Raw genomic sequence first — 15,171 nt, 5'->3', positions numbered from 1 at the left:
TACGTTATGAACATGTTCTTCTATGTGATTTAGCAACTAACTAGAATCTTAATAACAATCTTGAAAGAAATATGAATGCATTTTTAGACGTGTTCACCAAAATGTTCAAGAAATGACAAATGTGAAGTAAAAGAGAGACATCTTCCTTGTCTTTTTCTTGCAGAATTAACCTCAAACCAATATTTTATTTTAATTAGCAGCAGCATCACACTTACGCCACAATATTCAAATTATGATTGCCTTCCTAAACAATCTCTCCTATTTAACAGTTGTTTTCCCACATTTGATCGATCTTCATCAACACTCAAAGTTCCAACACAATCAACTCTTTGATCAAAATGGGTTTCTCTAAATTTCACATTGTTCTTTTCACTCTACTAGCTCTTGTAGCCATGGCATCTGCTTCATCAAAATCAGACCTTTTTCGGGAATATATCGGAGCAGAGTTCAACAATGTCAAGTTTTCAGATGTACCCATCAACCCGAATGTCGAGTTCCACTACGTACATACTCGCTTTTGCAATCGATTACACCACTTCATCTTCTTCGTCGTCCCCGACCAATGGAAAGTTCAATGTGTTCTGGGACACCGATAATCTCAGCCCTTCTCAAGTCTCTTCTATCAAGAACCAACATTCTAATGTCAGTCAAAGTAGGTTTGAGCTTGGGAGGTGACAGTGTGAATGGAGGAAGCTGTTACTTTAGCCCTTCTTCGGTGGATTCATGGGTTTCTAACGCGGTTTCTTCACTCACCAACATCATCCAAGAGTATCATTTAGATGGGATTGATATCGACTACGAGCATTTTCATGCAGATCCTGAAACTTTTGCTGAGTGCATCGGAAAACTTATAACCACCCTCAAGAACCACGGAGTCATCTCGTTTGCTTCTATAGCTCCATATGATGATGATGACGTTCAAAGCCATTATTTGGCTCTTTGGAAAAGTTATGGGCACATCATAGACTATGTTAACTTCCAGTTTTATGCATACGATCAGGGGACCACTGTTTCTCAGTTTATGAACTATTTTCAGACACAAAGCTCTAATTACGAAGGTGGTAGTATCTTGGCTAGCTTCATTAGTGATGGAAGTGGAGGGTTAGCACCACAGAACGGGTTTTTTACTGCGTGTAGCAGGCTTAGAAACCAAGGGAAGCTTGGTGGGATCTTTGTATGGTCTGCAGATGATTCAAAGGCTTTAGGTTTCCACTACGAGAAGCAATCACAAGCTTTGTTGGCTGCCCATCCTTAGTATTGATATTTTGTTTTGTTTTGTTTTGTACTTGTGTTCCTTTGTGGTGTCAGTATGGTGCCAAAGATTGTGTCTGTACAGTGTACAATATGTGAAAATGATTGTTATATACTAGTGAAGTGCTTACAGATCTTCTTTGTGATCAGAAGTTTAAGTAAAGTTTAATTTATGATAAACTAGTATTAAGCATCCCCGCGTTGCGGCGGGGGCGAACATTAATGCCACACTACTGCCAGCGACCACTAACACTGAAGTTGCGGCGTGTTAATGCGAAGAAATTAAACCGAAACGTAAAACATAGAATAGAATAACTAAGTTGATCTAGGACTCGCGTGTTACGATCGCAGATGTTGACCATTATAAAAACTCAATACATTTATTTGAGAGTTAAATACCATTTTAGTCCCTATGGTTTGAGTCATTTTGACAGTTTAGTCCAAAGGTTTCATTTTTCACCTGTGGGTCCAAAAAGGTTTCACCATTGTCATTTTAGTCCACTGGGTTAACTTCATCCATGTTTCTGTTAACAAGAAGGCCAATTCGGTAATTTTATGTGTCCGAATTGCCGTTCTAGTTAACAGAATTACATATTCTCGTTAACATAAAAAATGGATGAAGTTAACCCAGTGTACTAAAATGGCAACGGTGAAACCTTTTTGGACCCACAGATGAAAAATGAAACCTTTGGACTAAACTGTCAAAATAGACCAAACCACATGGACTAAAATGGCATTTAACTCTTTATTTGAACACTAATGTTTCACTTAAATATGAAACACGTGATCCAGTTCTCATTTGAATCCACCTATATGTATATCTAGGGGTGTCAATCGTGTCAGGTTGGCGGGTTAAAATTCTTCCACCGTATGTCATGTCATGTCGAACCCATTGAAAATCATGTCATGTCGAACCCATTGAAAATCATGTCGTGTTGACCCGTTCATTTTTTTTTTTTTTTTGTGAATAATGTGCAATGATTAGTGACTGCGTACCAATCTAAAAAATCAATTACTATTACAAACTTAGGTTTACACATTTAGCTAGATATTACAACAAAAAATTATTTGAAGATGAGGTACTAAAAATAAATATGTTGAAAGTGAAAAGTTGATGAAAATGTTCAAAACAAAAAATTAATTTTACTTTTTAGAAGTTAATAGTTGGAGGGAAAAATAAAAATCGAAATATTGAACTTTAAATATAAACCTTTTCATCTTGAAAATCTAACTACAAATTTCTTTAAAAGCCCTTAAACACATCCACCGGTAAGGCAAATGTGGTCGTAGATGCATCGAGCATAATATAAAGAGTCGAACACATTCAAGTTCACGCAATAAGACTTGTCCTACAGGGAAAATTCTGAATGCTCAACAACAGACTTGCAACGAAGAGAATGTCGAAAAAGAAGAAATGGGTGGAACTACATTGGAAGAATCGCACAAGTCAAAATACTTAAATACATGATGCACCCGGGAAGTCAATGGCGGACATAGAGTGTTAATAGGGGTAGCACGGGCTACCCCTCAACTCCGTCTTCGCAGTGTAAAAATACCCCTCGACTCCATTTCCGTAGTGTAAAAATACCCCTCAACTCCGTTTCTGTTATATAAAGGATACTCCTGATCCTAAAAAAAAATAGAATACCCCTAACTTTTTGGGCTAGTTCCGCCACTGCGGGAAGTGGCAGGTTGACGGTATGACAATTTAAACGGGTCATATTAGATTAACGGTCAACCCAATTATTAAAAAGGGCGTGTTCGGGTTGACGAGTGTGGTCTATACATATTTAATTTTATGTAGAAAACCAAAGGAACGTAAACACTCGTAAGCAGTATGTCACATATACTGAGAAAAGGATGGCGGACGAGTGTGTGTCTACATAGTATACAACTGTATACAAGACTACCTAAAATTATGTGAACAAACTATCTCTATATATGTATATATAGGGACTAGGTTACAAGTATATGTTACTTGTTAACCATCATTTCATAAGCAAAGTTAATAGCAAAATCCAACACATTAGGATGCGAGAGAAGCAAAGCTCATGAGGATAATGATCCGGCAACGCAACAATTGTTGGGGATATATGGAAAATCGAAACCACGTCATGTAGTACAAAATAGGTTCTCTTGTTTCTTTTTGTGTATCATTCTGCCATGTTCACGACTAATAACGACCAAAAACATCCTATTTCGAATATTTAAAACCAAGAAAGGAGGCATGAAAACCGACATGTAAATCTAACGTCTACCCTGTACGAGAGCACAATCTGCAACTTCATAAGATGGATATTCAAGGCCAGACCTTTGTCGATCAGTATTGAGGATGCACTCTATTTTCCCGCACAACTGAAACCGATGTTCACTCATTACGGATGGAGCAATATTTCTCCCACAGAGACTGCGATTTAGCAATTTCAGCCATCAGATTCTTGAACTTATGACCGCAATCTCCTTCACTGCAAAGACAACAATTGATTATATAGCTGAGGTGGCAATTTTGACCCATGTGTGTATAAATACGTATACTTGGTTATGTTTTTATCTCTAGTCATGTCAAGTTTGGGGCAATTTCATATATACCTGACACGATTCAAAGATGCAATAGCTCTAAGTGCACTCCGAATCATGTCTTCATTGCGGTCAACTTCTTGCTTTACAGCATCTTGTTTCGGCTTGAAGTTAACAGTTTTTTGGAGAGGCTCCACCAATGAATCTAAAACTGCAAGGGTCCAAAACAACTCGGTAAATCAGCTAGCTACGAACCAGGTTGTCTGTCTATACTCCCAAACGATAAACATAAAAAAAACACTCACCTGCTAAGACAGCCGAAGGACACTTATCTGCAAGCTTTGAGAGGATAAGATGGCAAGGCATCTTAACATCATAATGATCTGTGTGACGAAGATATATACATATATATATATTGAAGTTAGTCAATCAGCATCCCATGTAATGAACCTCATTATCAACTAATTTCTTAGAAGGATCACAATGAGCTTACCGTCAAGACCAGATTTAAGGTAAGGCACAATGAAAGATGAAGGGTTTAACTGATCAAGGCAAGTATCAAGCAATGTATCTACACATTCAAATGCTGCTTTCCTTAACTCAAGTCCGTCGTCGACTGTATGCTTAAAAGGACCAAGGTCCACTGTTCTAATCAGTTCTTTCTGCACATACAAGTATTAAAATCAATATACAATACATGTGTACATTAATAATTAGAAGGGGGTCCATCACATATCAAAAGAAAATGTAAGAATTACCTTAATAACTGTCTGATCATATAGAAGTGGCAAAAGTTCTGGAAGAAGACCTTTGATGAGGTTTGGCTTGTTGTGGCCAGCTATACTTAAAGCCAAAACAGCTGCACGCCTAACATGCTGCCCGAATTTAACAAACTCAAAGATCAACTATAGGAACTGGTGATAGAATATAATCAGGGCTCACCAATAAGAGACTGCACATCTAGGTGTGGGTGTGTGTATATATAGGGAAGAGATTATAAGAAAACTTAAAACATACTTGAAAACTTCGACCCTTTCTTTTATATGTAACTGACTTTTACAAAAACTTAAGAAGCTCGTCGATCTACATATATTTTTCTTATGTTTTTTTTTCAATACTAACTTTATGATTAAAAGAAATGAAAATAGAATATAAAAAAAATTGAATGGTTGGTAGTAGTTTTCAAGTTTTTAGTGGTTTTCTCATGAAACTACACACACACACACACACACAGATATATATATATATATATATATATATATATATATATATATATATATATATATATATATATATATATATATATATATATATATATATATACCAAAACGCCAATCGGTGAAGCATATTCTTTGTTAAACTCACCCGATCCTGATCCTTGATAAGCATAAGAAATGAAGAAATCTCTGGGTACAGGACTGCATCGATCTTCTCAGGTCGTTCGACAATAGAATACTTCACAGCAACAGCAACTGTTGCTCTGGTGAATGCAGCAGGACTGGTTGTTCGCTCCTACAGAAATATATACATTTCAACATCAATACATGACAAGTAGCATTGCCTCCAGTCTTTACTCGAGATAGCAATTTCAACCGACTTATTTAAGGGTCAATATGGCTGTGTTTTATCTCAAACGGTTTACTCTAGCGAAAAGAGGATTGGTTGAGAGGGTTGAAAATTGGCCAACATGTTGATTCTATATATTAAGAAAATGAGCACAAAAGACTTTACAAGGGTCAACCTAACCCGGCCAAGACTGTTTTTGACCCTTGCTAATAGTGACCAGTTTTGACCCATTACCCGCCCACTCAACCTGCCCATTTTTCCACCTGTAAGTTCAACCCACAAAACACAATATGAAGTTGATAATATACCTTGAGGGCAGGAACAAGTTTTGAAGGTTTAATCAGAGCAATTTTTCCCAGACACTCTGCTACCACATTGCGGACACCCTCTTCCTCACTTTCACAGTGGTTAAATAGCAAGTTAAGTATCTTCTCAACACTAGAATCCTGAAATTCTGCTTTATCTACAGATTGTCTCACTATCACCTGTGAAATAGATAAATGATACCGGGTTTGTGTATCGGGATTGAAATTTTCAATAAAATTAGATTAGCACTTTACCTCTTTCAAAGAATGGAGAAGCAGATATTGTTTTTTCTGCTGATTATCAATCTGGTTAAGGATAAACGGCAAGTACTTGGGCAGATTTCCAACAGCAATATTGCCAAGTGCATAAGAGGCTGCAGATTTTATTTCTTCAAAAGGTGACTGAAAGGATTCGATAACTATGTTTTCTATGTGCGCATGTGAGCTCAAATCTTTTCTTCTACCAATTTCACCCAAACATAACAAAGCAAGGTGTTGTTTGGCCTATAAAGAAGATCAACAGTATTTAGAAATGACAAAGTATCTGAGAATGAGAAAAAGTGAGAAATGTACCGAATTAGAACTGCTATCATCTTTCAAAATATCTGTGAGCATCCCAACTGTAGAAGAGCATTTGTGGTCACCAGCAGCAAGGCAGAGTACAGCAACACATTGTGCTATGGAAAACAACGCTTGTTTTGCAATGCCACCGCCGCCTTGAGGAGATGGTTTAGCAGTTGAAAGAAGAGATTCCAGCAGCGCATCAAAACTCGTGTTTGCAGAGTAAACTAAAGTAGCAAAAAAGTTTTGCAACGCCTGCAGGGTTTGTTTAGCAGATTTCAAATGAAGCAAAAGTGCAAAACCCTCTCATCGAAAGGAAAAATGTTACATAACAAGAGTGAGTTAGTAGTTAGTACCAAGAGGGCCTGCCCTTGAAGCAATGAACTTTTTACTAGTGCCAAGGCCTGCGGAAGAACTTTATTTCTGACAGTTAAACCGACAGTTGGACCAGACCTCCTGTCTGACATTAACGTACAGCAGAGTTCAAGGGCAAGAGCCGTCATATGCAAGTCTGAATCACTGGTAATTAAACACACACATTAGCCTTCTCAAAGAAAACAGGTATATAAATTACAGTAGTCTAAGTGGCAAACCTGATCAAGGTTGAAAGTTCTACAATGATAACTTCATAAGCAGCAGAACCGATTTTATCACCATAGGCAACAACTAATGTATTTAAAGTACCCAATGTTGCCTGCCTTAATGCTCGATTAGCCTATTTACCAAAAGCAGATCAGCCATGATAAGTTTTTATATAGCTAGAACCACCACCTTAAAGTATAATACTTAAACATCGGTGCGGCTTATACCTTGCGTAGAAATGCAGTTAACTCCACAATAACATGCTCTAGTACACAAGAAAGGTCCAAGTGCAATGGAGATGCTGCGATGACCGCAAAAGCCTGAAATCAATTCAAAGGATGAGAAAACAAAGTATATGTGGCTGCCTACTTAGCATATACAAACGTTAATAATGGCATTTATACAAACCTTTACAGCAGTAAGTCTTGTTATCTCATTTCCCATCCGATCAACGAGAACAGGTAGACACGCGGGTAATTCCTGCGTGAGGTGATCACCGAAAGTTGAAACAACAAGCCCCATACAAGAAATGGCACATTCCTTGACCTCCTGGAGTCAAAAGTTGCATCATACAGAGACAATTAGACATCGCACACTATCCCTATAGGAAGGTTGTAAACAAGTACTAACCTGGTCTTGATCTTGGTTTGTTAAACGTGACATGATGGCATCATACATTGGATGGACATAAGGTTTGAAATCAAAATCTGAAACCTGAACAATTCCAGATATAATCTTAGGAAAGAAAAAATAAAGAAACACAAAAAATGGCAGAACAAAAAGACGAAACCTTAATGTCCGGGCGCACAACGCGAACAAGTTCCCCGCATACTCTTAATGCCTCCGCTGTAACTTTGTAATAGCGTTCACCAATAGCAGATAAAACAGGAGCTGAAATAGCCTAAATATGTAAAAAGAAAATCATCACATGTATGTTGCATACAGCATACACTGCCACAAATATATAGACCTTGGCACCTTGCTATGTTAGAGTAATAACCTAAACCACATGTATAGACACAAAAAATCAAATTCATAGCTTGAGCTTCCCTGAAAATACAACCACAAAACTAAAATAATTTTTTTACAGGATTACCTTAATGTATGGATGAAAAACAGCTGGAGAATGTGAAGCCAAAACTAATCTCGTAAATATAAGAGCCTCGATCTTAAGGTTTGAAGTTGAAGATTTTTCCTGGAGAGGATATGTTTAGAAAAAAACAAAGAAACACTATAATAATTCATACCGACATACAAAACAAACAGAAGTAGAAGTGCAAGATTTCCTTACATAAAGTGCTTTCTCTATTCCAGGAATGAGCGACCCAATGTGGTCAGCAAGGCAGTCAGGCAAAACAACAACAAGCTCTTTTAGAACCGAAAAAGCACCAATCTGAAGATAAAGCATTATGACAGCATGATGAGGATAAAGATCAATTGCTTACAAAATGATCAGTTAGATGCAAGGGATTATGTATACTAAAAAATGCACATGTAATTAAATACCTTTGTCTTGATAGACTTTTCACGCAGTTGCCTATTAATAGATTTAACAACCTTAGGTACTTCTTGCTTCAGTGACCATCTGGGGCTACAAGACAAAATGAACTTAGATAATCATCACAATAACCTTCAGGTTTGATCAAAAGATCCAAAGCTATAATAACGACATCATGCTTACCTCAATTTATCAACAGCAATCTGACCTTTTGTGACATTGCCGGTTTGTCGTAGCAACTCAATGAAAGTGTTGAAAACATCCATCTGCAGAATACAAAATCAGTAATCCGATAACTATATGATAAAAAGGCAAGTAAATTTACCATGTACCTTGACGTTTTCTTCCCTCTCTTTAAACCTGTCAACCAACTTTGGACAAGCCTACATGACATGCACCAAACAAATTATAAGTCAACATCCATAGCTCCAAGATTATTGTTTGTAGTATTACCTCATCATATAGATTTGAGAGCATCTCGGGACGAGAAACAATTAGTGCTGCAAGGCATTTAGCAGCAGCTCTTCGAACCTTCCAGCTAACATCTTCATCATCTGTATATTCATCAGCACTATCGCTGCAGATAAAGCAAGCACGACACATCATATACAAAGTTGTTAATGAAAGATGCTCTTGGAAGAAAAACAAAACAAAACAAAACAAAACACATACTCATCCTCGTCATCATCATGGACTTCATCATCAGTGTCCTCTTCCATGCTATCAGTAAAATTGGGATCATAGCTAAGATATTCCAAAGTCAGATGTAAAATTTCATTGCAGTAAGAGACAATATCCCTGGGGCATCTAAGTAGAAAACTTTCTAGTGCCTGCACCACAAAACTTACAATCAAATTCAATAAAGAAAAGAAAAATATAAACAACAGAGAAGCATGACCAGATCTAATACCTGCAAGCTATACTCACGAAGTTCCTCATCATTCTCTGATGCATTCTTGCAATATTGAATTAGAATTGGAACTGTATCTCCAAGATGTGGACCAAACCGATAACCCACAGCACGGCTAGCATACAAAAAATTCATTACTGGTCTTAGTATAACGAATTACGCAAATAATAGGGCAAAACAGTTGCACACAAACGTAAATTATTGCAGCTTCAGGAATCTTTTGATAGATAATTGCAGAGAAAATGAACTCTTTCTACCTTCAATCTTTATTTGTTCTAAAAATACCGTTATATAATGTTTGAATAAGTAATTCTCCTTCTAGAGAGACCATCAATGAATTCTTTCTTTCAACATAAAGATTTTCTCTCAACAAAGGGGTTTACCTAAGCTAAAGCCTACGAACAGAAGACACTGAGAAAAAACAAAAGAATATAAAGAAAGTACAAACTCAATGACCTCTGCCCAAAAAAAAAAGTCATCCATCTGCTATATAAAAAAATCGATTTTGGCCATTACGAAAAGATAATGCTCAAACGTATTTAGCAACAGGTGGCAGCTAGACATATAATTGTGATTATTAGTAGTAAAGACAAATACACAAACCAACCTCAAAGCCCCAATCATCTGAATGTTTGTACGGGTCATTTCAGGTTTTGTTCCCTTCCTCTGTAAAATACGAACAACTTCAGTTGTGCCCTTTGCTAACAAGTCATCTGACAGACTTGAGGCCAGGGAAGCTGTAATGCAAAGAGATTTGGTTAGATATCTATACCTTATGACACTCCTATAGAAAAATACCGTTACAGACAGATCCTTTTAGTATAAAGCTGATTTACTTACCGATACACGATACAGTCTTCTTCCTAACACTGGCTTGATTGGAATTTAACTGAGGCAACAGCGCACCTAACAGCACTTCATGGTCTGATGTCATCAGATTTCCAAATTTATTCAGAATGTCACATAGGATGTCAAGACATTCGCATTTTATGTCTGTCTTCATTGCCTGGGAAATCAAAAGAATATGTTTCTTAAGAAACGAGTTTGATGAATCCAGCATCCATGTAACCAAAATATTTTTGTACCTCATTCCAGTGACAAGAAAGAGGGATTATCCTGTGCATAACTATACATACTAGTACAATATCATTACAAACTTCCCTCTCACTGTAATTATCATGAAGAAAACTGAAGACAAATGTGGGCATGACAAGAACATATAAGGCCTAAACAAAATCAAATGCCAGCTAAAAAGTTCACATAGAAGATCAAAACTATGAGATCACTAGTATCGGGATAGCAGAAAATTAAAATTGATGTACGCAAAAGAAGCAGTACTTATGATAGTTTCTCAATTTGTCAACTCAACTTGTGTGTTTGTACGGGTCAATTGGGACTTCATATGCTGCACATACATCAAAGTCTTTTTCCATTATAAGACTACTTACAAATAAAAAAGGTATAAGCAGTCCAAAAAGCTGACTTGAATATTACAACAGCAAAAGACAAAAACTGATAACAGATTACCAGATCGACCGAACCAAACCAAAGACGACATGAAAGCCATGATATAAAATTGCCCCATTAAGAGGATTTTAGGTTCTCCGTTCTCCATTGTCATGTTTTCAACCTAATACACCATTTGCAAAGAATAGATTTTTGGGATTTTTACATATTTCCCCTTATTAAGAGCCTTAATTACATATTTACCCAATCCTTAAATTTAATTACATATTTCCCCTTTTCTTATCAAAATTACCCAATTACCCTTCTAAGATATGATTCCTTTTGGTTCTCAACCATCTCCTACACCTCCCAAGTCTGATATACCCCATCCCCTCCCACAACGTCATTCCGGCCACCACCCTAGACCAACGCCACCATTCACAGCCCATCCTCCAACCACCACTACCATCATGTGCCACCTCCGTCAATATCACTTCATCTTATCTTTCACCGGAACAACTGCCGATTACCGCTGCTCGATGCGCTTCTCAACCACAAGGCCACCACCATCTTTGCCATCTTCACCGTAACCAATATCTATCCCCGTCACATTACCGTTTTAAGGTAAGTCTCTCGCAACCCCCTCTCTTACCTAGGATCTTCCACTACACCACCATACAGAATTGCTCATGAAAGTTAAAATTTGTTTTATTATACAAAACCCGTAGGAGTTTGATCTGGACACATCTACATAACAATTTGAATAAAGATGGAGCTATCGATGGAGACAACCTGACGAGATAATGTTGCATGGATACTATATGGATTTTAAATCCTTTTTTAATTGTTTTGAATTTTGAGTTAGTTTGCATCATCTTTGTTGTTCACTTGTTCTTATATATTTTTTTCGTCCCTGTAACTCACGCTGGTATTTTTTTTAATTCATTTTTCATTATATTTTTTTGAGCTATTTCTTTGATCTCTCGATGATTACTGTCGTCACCTTATTAGCGAATCCGTATAAGATATCTTAGATAATAGATATTATTATTTTTGAAACATTAGAGAGATTAAGAAAATGATGGTATTAGGAAAGGGGAAATATGTAAATAATTATTTAATAAGTTAATTAAGGGTAAAATAGTAATTTATTAAGAGTATTTTTAATGAAATGGATAAATATGTAATATATGTGGTTTAGGAAGGGGAAATATGTAATTGATTTTAAGAGTTGGGTAAATATGTAATAAGGCATCTTAGGAAGGGGAAATATGTAAAAAGCCCTAGATTTTTCATCGCCTACTGAGTCACAGAACTCAGCCACTAAGAATTATAACTTAAGAGGAACTGAATCCAAATGTACACACGCAAAAAGTAAAGTATTACATTTTATGACAGGTAGATAACATAACCCACATATATGTCTAACTATATTACCCAACTACTGTGTGTGAGGATTTAAATATAAGTTAAAAATGTATATCTTCAGAAACTCACAGGGCTAGTTATTCCTCCTCTCAACTTTGGAGAAACAGAAACAAGAACTGATTGTGCAACAGATGAGATAGGAACTTCCGAAAAAATTGTCTTCAGAGCGATGCTTGCAATGTCACGATGCTGATCCTTCCCATTAAGCAGTTTATCACATAGCTTATCAGTCATCTCCAGTACCTGTGCCTCGTGGATTTTCTTCACCAGTGGAGCAAGACTATAAAACAAGTTTAAAAAACGTCAATATGCACCAATGGATAGAGAGAATGGAGGAGCACTGAATCTAAAAAAATGTAGCACATAAGACAGAATCATAGAACCTCATCCATTCTAACACTACTCTAAACCAGAAGAGAACCAAACGACTGCTATACCCAAATTAGCTGAGGTATAACCAAAAACATATCTCAAAAAAAATATTACAATTTACAAGAAAGTAAATTATAACCAGCAGAACATGCACAATATTCATACAAAGAGTTATATGCTGAGATATTAACAAGTTAGAGAAAGATAATTAAGAACACATACAGAATATATATGAGAATACAAGAGCAACAACAAGATGTAAATATATACATATATATATGTGTGTGTGTGTGCATGTGTGTATGGATATGTGTGTACGTGTGTGTAAGTATATACATGTAGTAGGTGAATGCATTTATCCATGCACAAGAAGGCATAATATTCACAAGATAGTTGCCAAACAAAAGCAAAAAGAATATTTTGTTTAAACTAACTAGTATTACATATTAATAAATAAAGACGGTAGCATGAAACGATTCAAACCATTTAACAGCCAATCCAGACACGTCACCAGCTGCATCATCAAGTTGCTGTAGAACAATATTAGACAATCTCGACTCAAGGTCACTGTCAAGTTTAAACCCTTCTTTGTTTAATTCATTTAAAAGGTCAGAAGTTGCCATATATCTATAATCTTTATCCTTCCCCGTCATCTGCACATGTAAACATAAACCCATTAACATGTGTGAAAACATCTTGTGAATATATACAATGCAAAAATACTTCAAAACTATAGTCATTCCACAGTCTATTTATACAAAACAAGGAAAGAAATGCCATAGCTACTTACCTTCTCCAGGATACCATGTATGGATGAATTTGCCATATTCACACACAAATCTTTCGCAATCTACAATAAAACACCTTTTAGATACCTGAGAAAGGATGTGTAAATATCAAAGAGATAAGAGAGTCAAAAGAACATTTCACTCGTAGTGAAACTATTTAAAAATAACCAAGAAAAGTTTAAGTTCGTTTCATGTTCATGGAAATAGTTGGATGTGAGTTCAGCTTGCATGGTATAGACTTTTTTTGAGACTGAGAAAACATAAGTAGAGTTTTCGTCTTTTTTGGTACTACTTGAATAAAGAAATAAATAGTATGACTAACAAACATACAAGAATTTGCAAAGTCAAGCAATACAATATTCTCATTGTATAGATGACATGAATTAGCATATAATAACTTCAAAATTTAGAGCAACGCACTGTTTTCACAGAAAACCAGAAAGGTGCAGATCAAAGTATCAACAAATGTAGTGGAGAATTGTTTTGTATTTCACATAGGGTTAAAAAAAGAAAACTAAGAAACAATGATACAAGTATACAACCACCTAGGATGCTAGTCCTAACCAGGGCTCTAGAACTTGAACTTTTACCACCTCTGAAACCAGATATACATTGGGCAAATGTACGCACCATTTATAATATCAAGCATGTTCTGTAGAAAAATCTTTATGGAGAATTCCTATATACCATGCTAGTGATTGCTAAAAATCAGTAGTGATTCATCATCAACATTATTTGATTAGATTAAATGTAACTTTTTTAAAGGCAATAATATGTTTCATATCAATAAAATCAACTGATTTGCATGGCTAGTCAAAGCACTGAAATATTTATAAGGGAAAGGAGGTACTATATGATGTCTGATGTCTTTCTAAGACATATATGTAATCATCAATGGCCCCTTGGACAATGCTGATGATGATATATCTATTCCAGACTCTTTTCATACATTAAGCAAAGAGCACTTAAAGAATAACCTCCAAATATAATCAACAGGCATGCAGTATAGTACACAACCATCTACATCACTCCACAATCTTTAAGGTATAAGCTCTGTATTTGCAATGCAAGAAAATCCCACGGTATGTGGCATGTATCAAGATGGATACCGGAAACACAAACCACGATTTCAAGTTAAACCGATTTCGTTATGAAGATTCAGCAAACCCTAGCCCTATTACATACTACTCTGTGCAACATATATACGAATTCAAGTTTCAAATGCACAATAAACTAATTTCGAGATTCAATTTCATTATTACTAAGGAAGTTTAGCAATTAATAGATGGGAAGTAGCGTAAAACCTCAGTTACTCGAAATTCAAACGGTCTCGAGATGAAAAGAAAGTCAACAATCGGAGGTCCGGAGAGGCGGCAGGCGATGGCGGAGCGGTAGCGGCGTTATGGAGCGAATCAGGCAGTCCGATACCGGCAGCGGAGGAGCACGGCAGCGTTGAGCGGTTGCGGTAGAGAAGCAGGGAGTGTGGAGTGTTGGATTTCGATCGGAGCTACTTTTTCCAATTAAATATCTTTTTACGAGTAGTATGACGTGTAATTTTATTAGGGTAAACGTATTACGGCACTCGTTTAAATCTGCCGTGAATCGATTATTTAAATCGACAGATATAACCAATTGAATCGATTATCAAAGACATCACGGGTGTATGATAGCGTCCTGTTTAATTAAGGTACTGGTTTAGTTATTAAGGCAAAAGATCAAATACAAATAATCTTAACATACTAAACATACAAATTGAAGGAAAACCCAAAAAGACAAGGTGACATTTTTGTAATTACCACCAACTATCAAAGTTACAACCAAAAATACCTAAAAAAACACAAAACTAAAAGTAGCGATTTTTTAATAAAAAATGTTAAAAAAATAAAATAAAATAATTTGTGTGTGTTTTTTTTTTATTTTTTTAGGTTTTTTTGGGGTTTAGTTTTT

The 15,171-nt window shown here is 36.2% G+C and overlaps 1 protein-coding gene and 1 pseudogene across 2 annotated transcripts; one reads left to right on the top strand and one right to left on the bottom strand.

The window, feature by feature from the left end:
• Nucleotides 1-338: 338 nt before the first annotated feature.
• On the top strand, nucleotides 339-1,387 carry LOC110913283 (annotated as a pseudogene).
• A 1,903-nt stretch (nucleotides 1,388-3,290) lies between these two features.
• LOC110910662 (cullin-associated NEDD8-dissociated protein 1) lies at nucleotides 3,291-14,772 on the bottom strand. Of its 2 annotated transcripts, none has more exons than XM_022155269.2 (29): nucleotides 14,529-14,772; nucleotides 13,227-13,311; nucleotides 12,920-13,089; nucleotides 12,134-12,344; nucleotides 10,031-10,196; nucleotides 9,798-9,927; nucleotides 9,191-9,305; nucleotides 8,953-9,110; nucleotides 8,734-8,857; nucleotides 8,613-8,663; nucleotides 8,464-8,546; nucleotides 8,289-8,373; nucleotides 8,074-8,175; nucleotides 7,879-7,977; nucleotides 7,573-7,683; nucleotides 7,413-7,496; nucleotides 7,191-7,331; nucleotides 7,010-7,102; nucleotides 6,794-6,915; nucleotides 6,557-6,719; nucleotides 6,213-6,455; nucleotides 5,895-6,143; nucleotides 5,643-5,819; nucleotides 5,134-5,280; nucleotides 4,527-4,643; nucleotides 4,262-4,430; nucleotides 4,074-4,151; nucleotides 3,841-3,979; nucleotides 3,291-3,716 (listed from the first exon to the last, which is right to left on the bottom strand). In XM_022155269.2, exons 2-29 carry the CDS (start codon nucleotides 13,260-13,262, stop codon nucleotides 3,620-3,622), a joined length of 3,660 nt encoding a protein of 1,219 aa, XP_022010961.1. In that variant the 5' UTR covers nucleotides 13,263-13,311; nucleotides 14,529-14,772; the 3' UTR covers nucleotides 3,291-3,619. The 2 variants fall into 2 exon arrangements, with proteins under 2 accessions (XP_022010961.1, XP_022010960.1); XM_022155268.2 differs by having other exon boundaries at nucleotides 13,227-13,286; nucleotides 14,529-14,771.
• Nucleotides 14,773-15,171: the final 399 nt, after the last annotated feature.

Source organism: Helianthus annuus, chromosome 6, assembly GCF_002127325.2.
Source record: "Helianthus annuus cultivar XRQ/B chromosome 6, HanXRQr2.0-SUNRISE, whole genome shotgun sequence".
In the NCBI taxonomy this organism is placed as follows: domain Eukaryota; kingdom Viridiplantae; phylum Streptophyta; class Magnoliopsida; order Asterales; family Asteraceae; genus Helianthus; species Helianthus annuus.
Note: the sequence above shows the minus strand (reverse complement) of the source record. Positions and strands in the feature narration are given on the sequence as shown.

What these genes read in the sequence shown, in the direction of transcription:
- LOC110910662 (XM_022155269.2), bottom strand. Translation starts at nt 13,262, where the DNA reads ATGGCAAATTCATCCATACATGGTATCCTGGAGAAG. An exon ending in TTTTTCATCCATACATTAAG is followed by an intron (nt 7,684 to 7,878) that starts GTAATCCTGTAA and finishes TTACATATTTAG; the next exon opens with GCTATTTCAGCTCCTGTTTT. An exon ending in GAACTTTCAACCTTGATCAG is followed by an intron (nt 6,720 to 6,793) that starts GTTTGCCACTTA and finishes TTTAATTACCAG; the next exon opens with TGATTCAGACTTGCATATGA.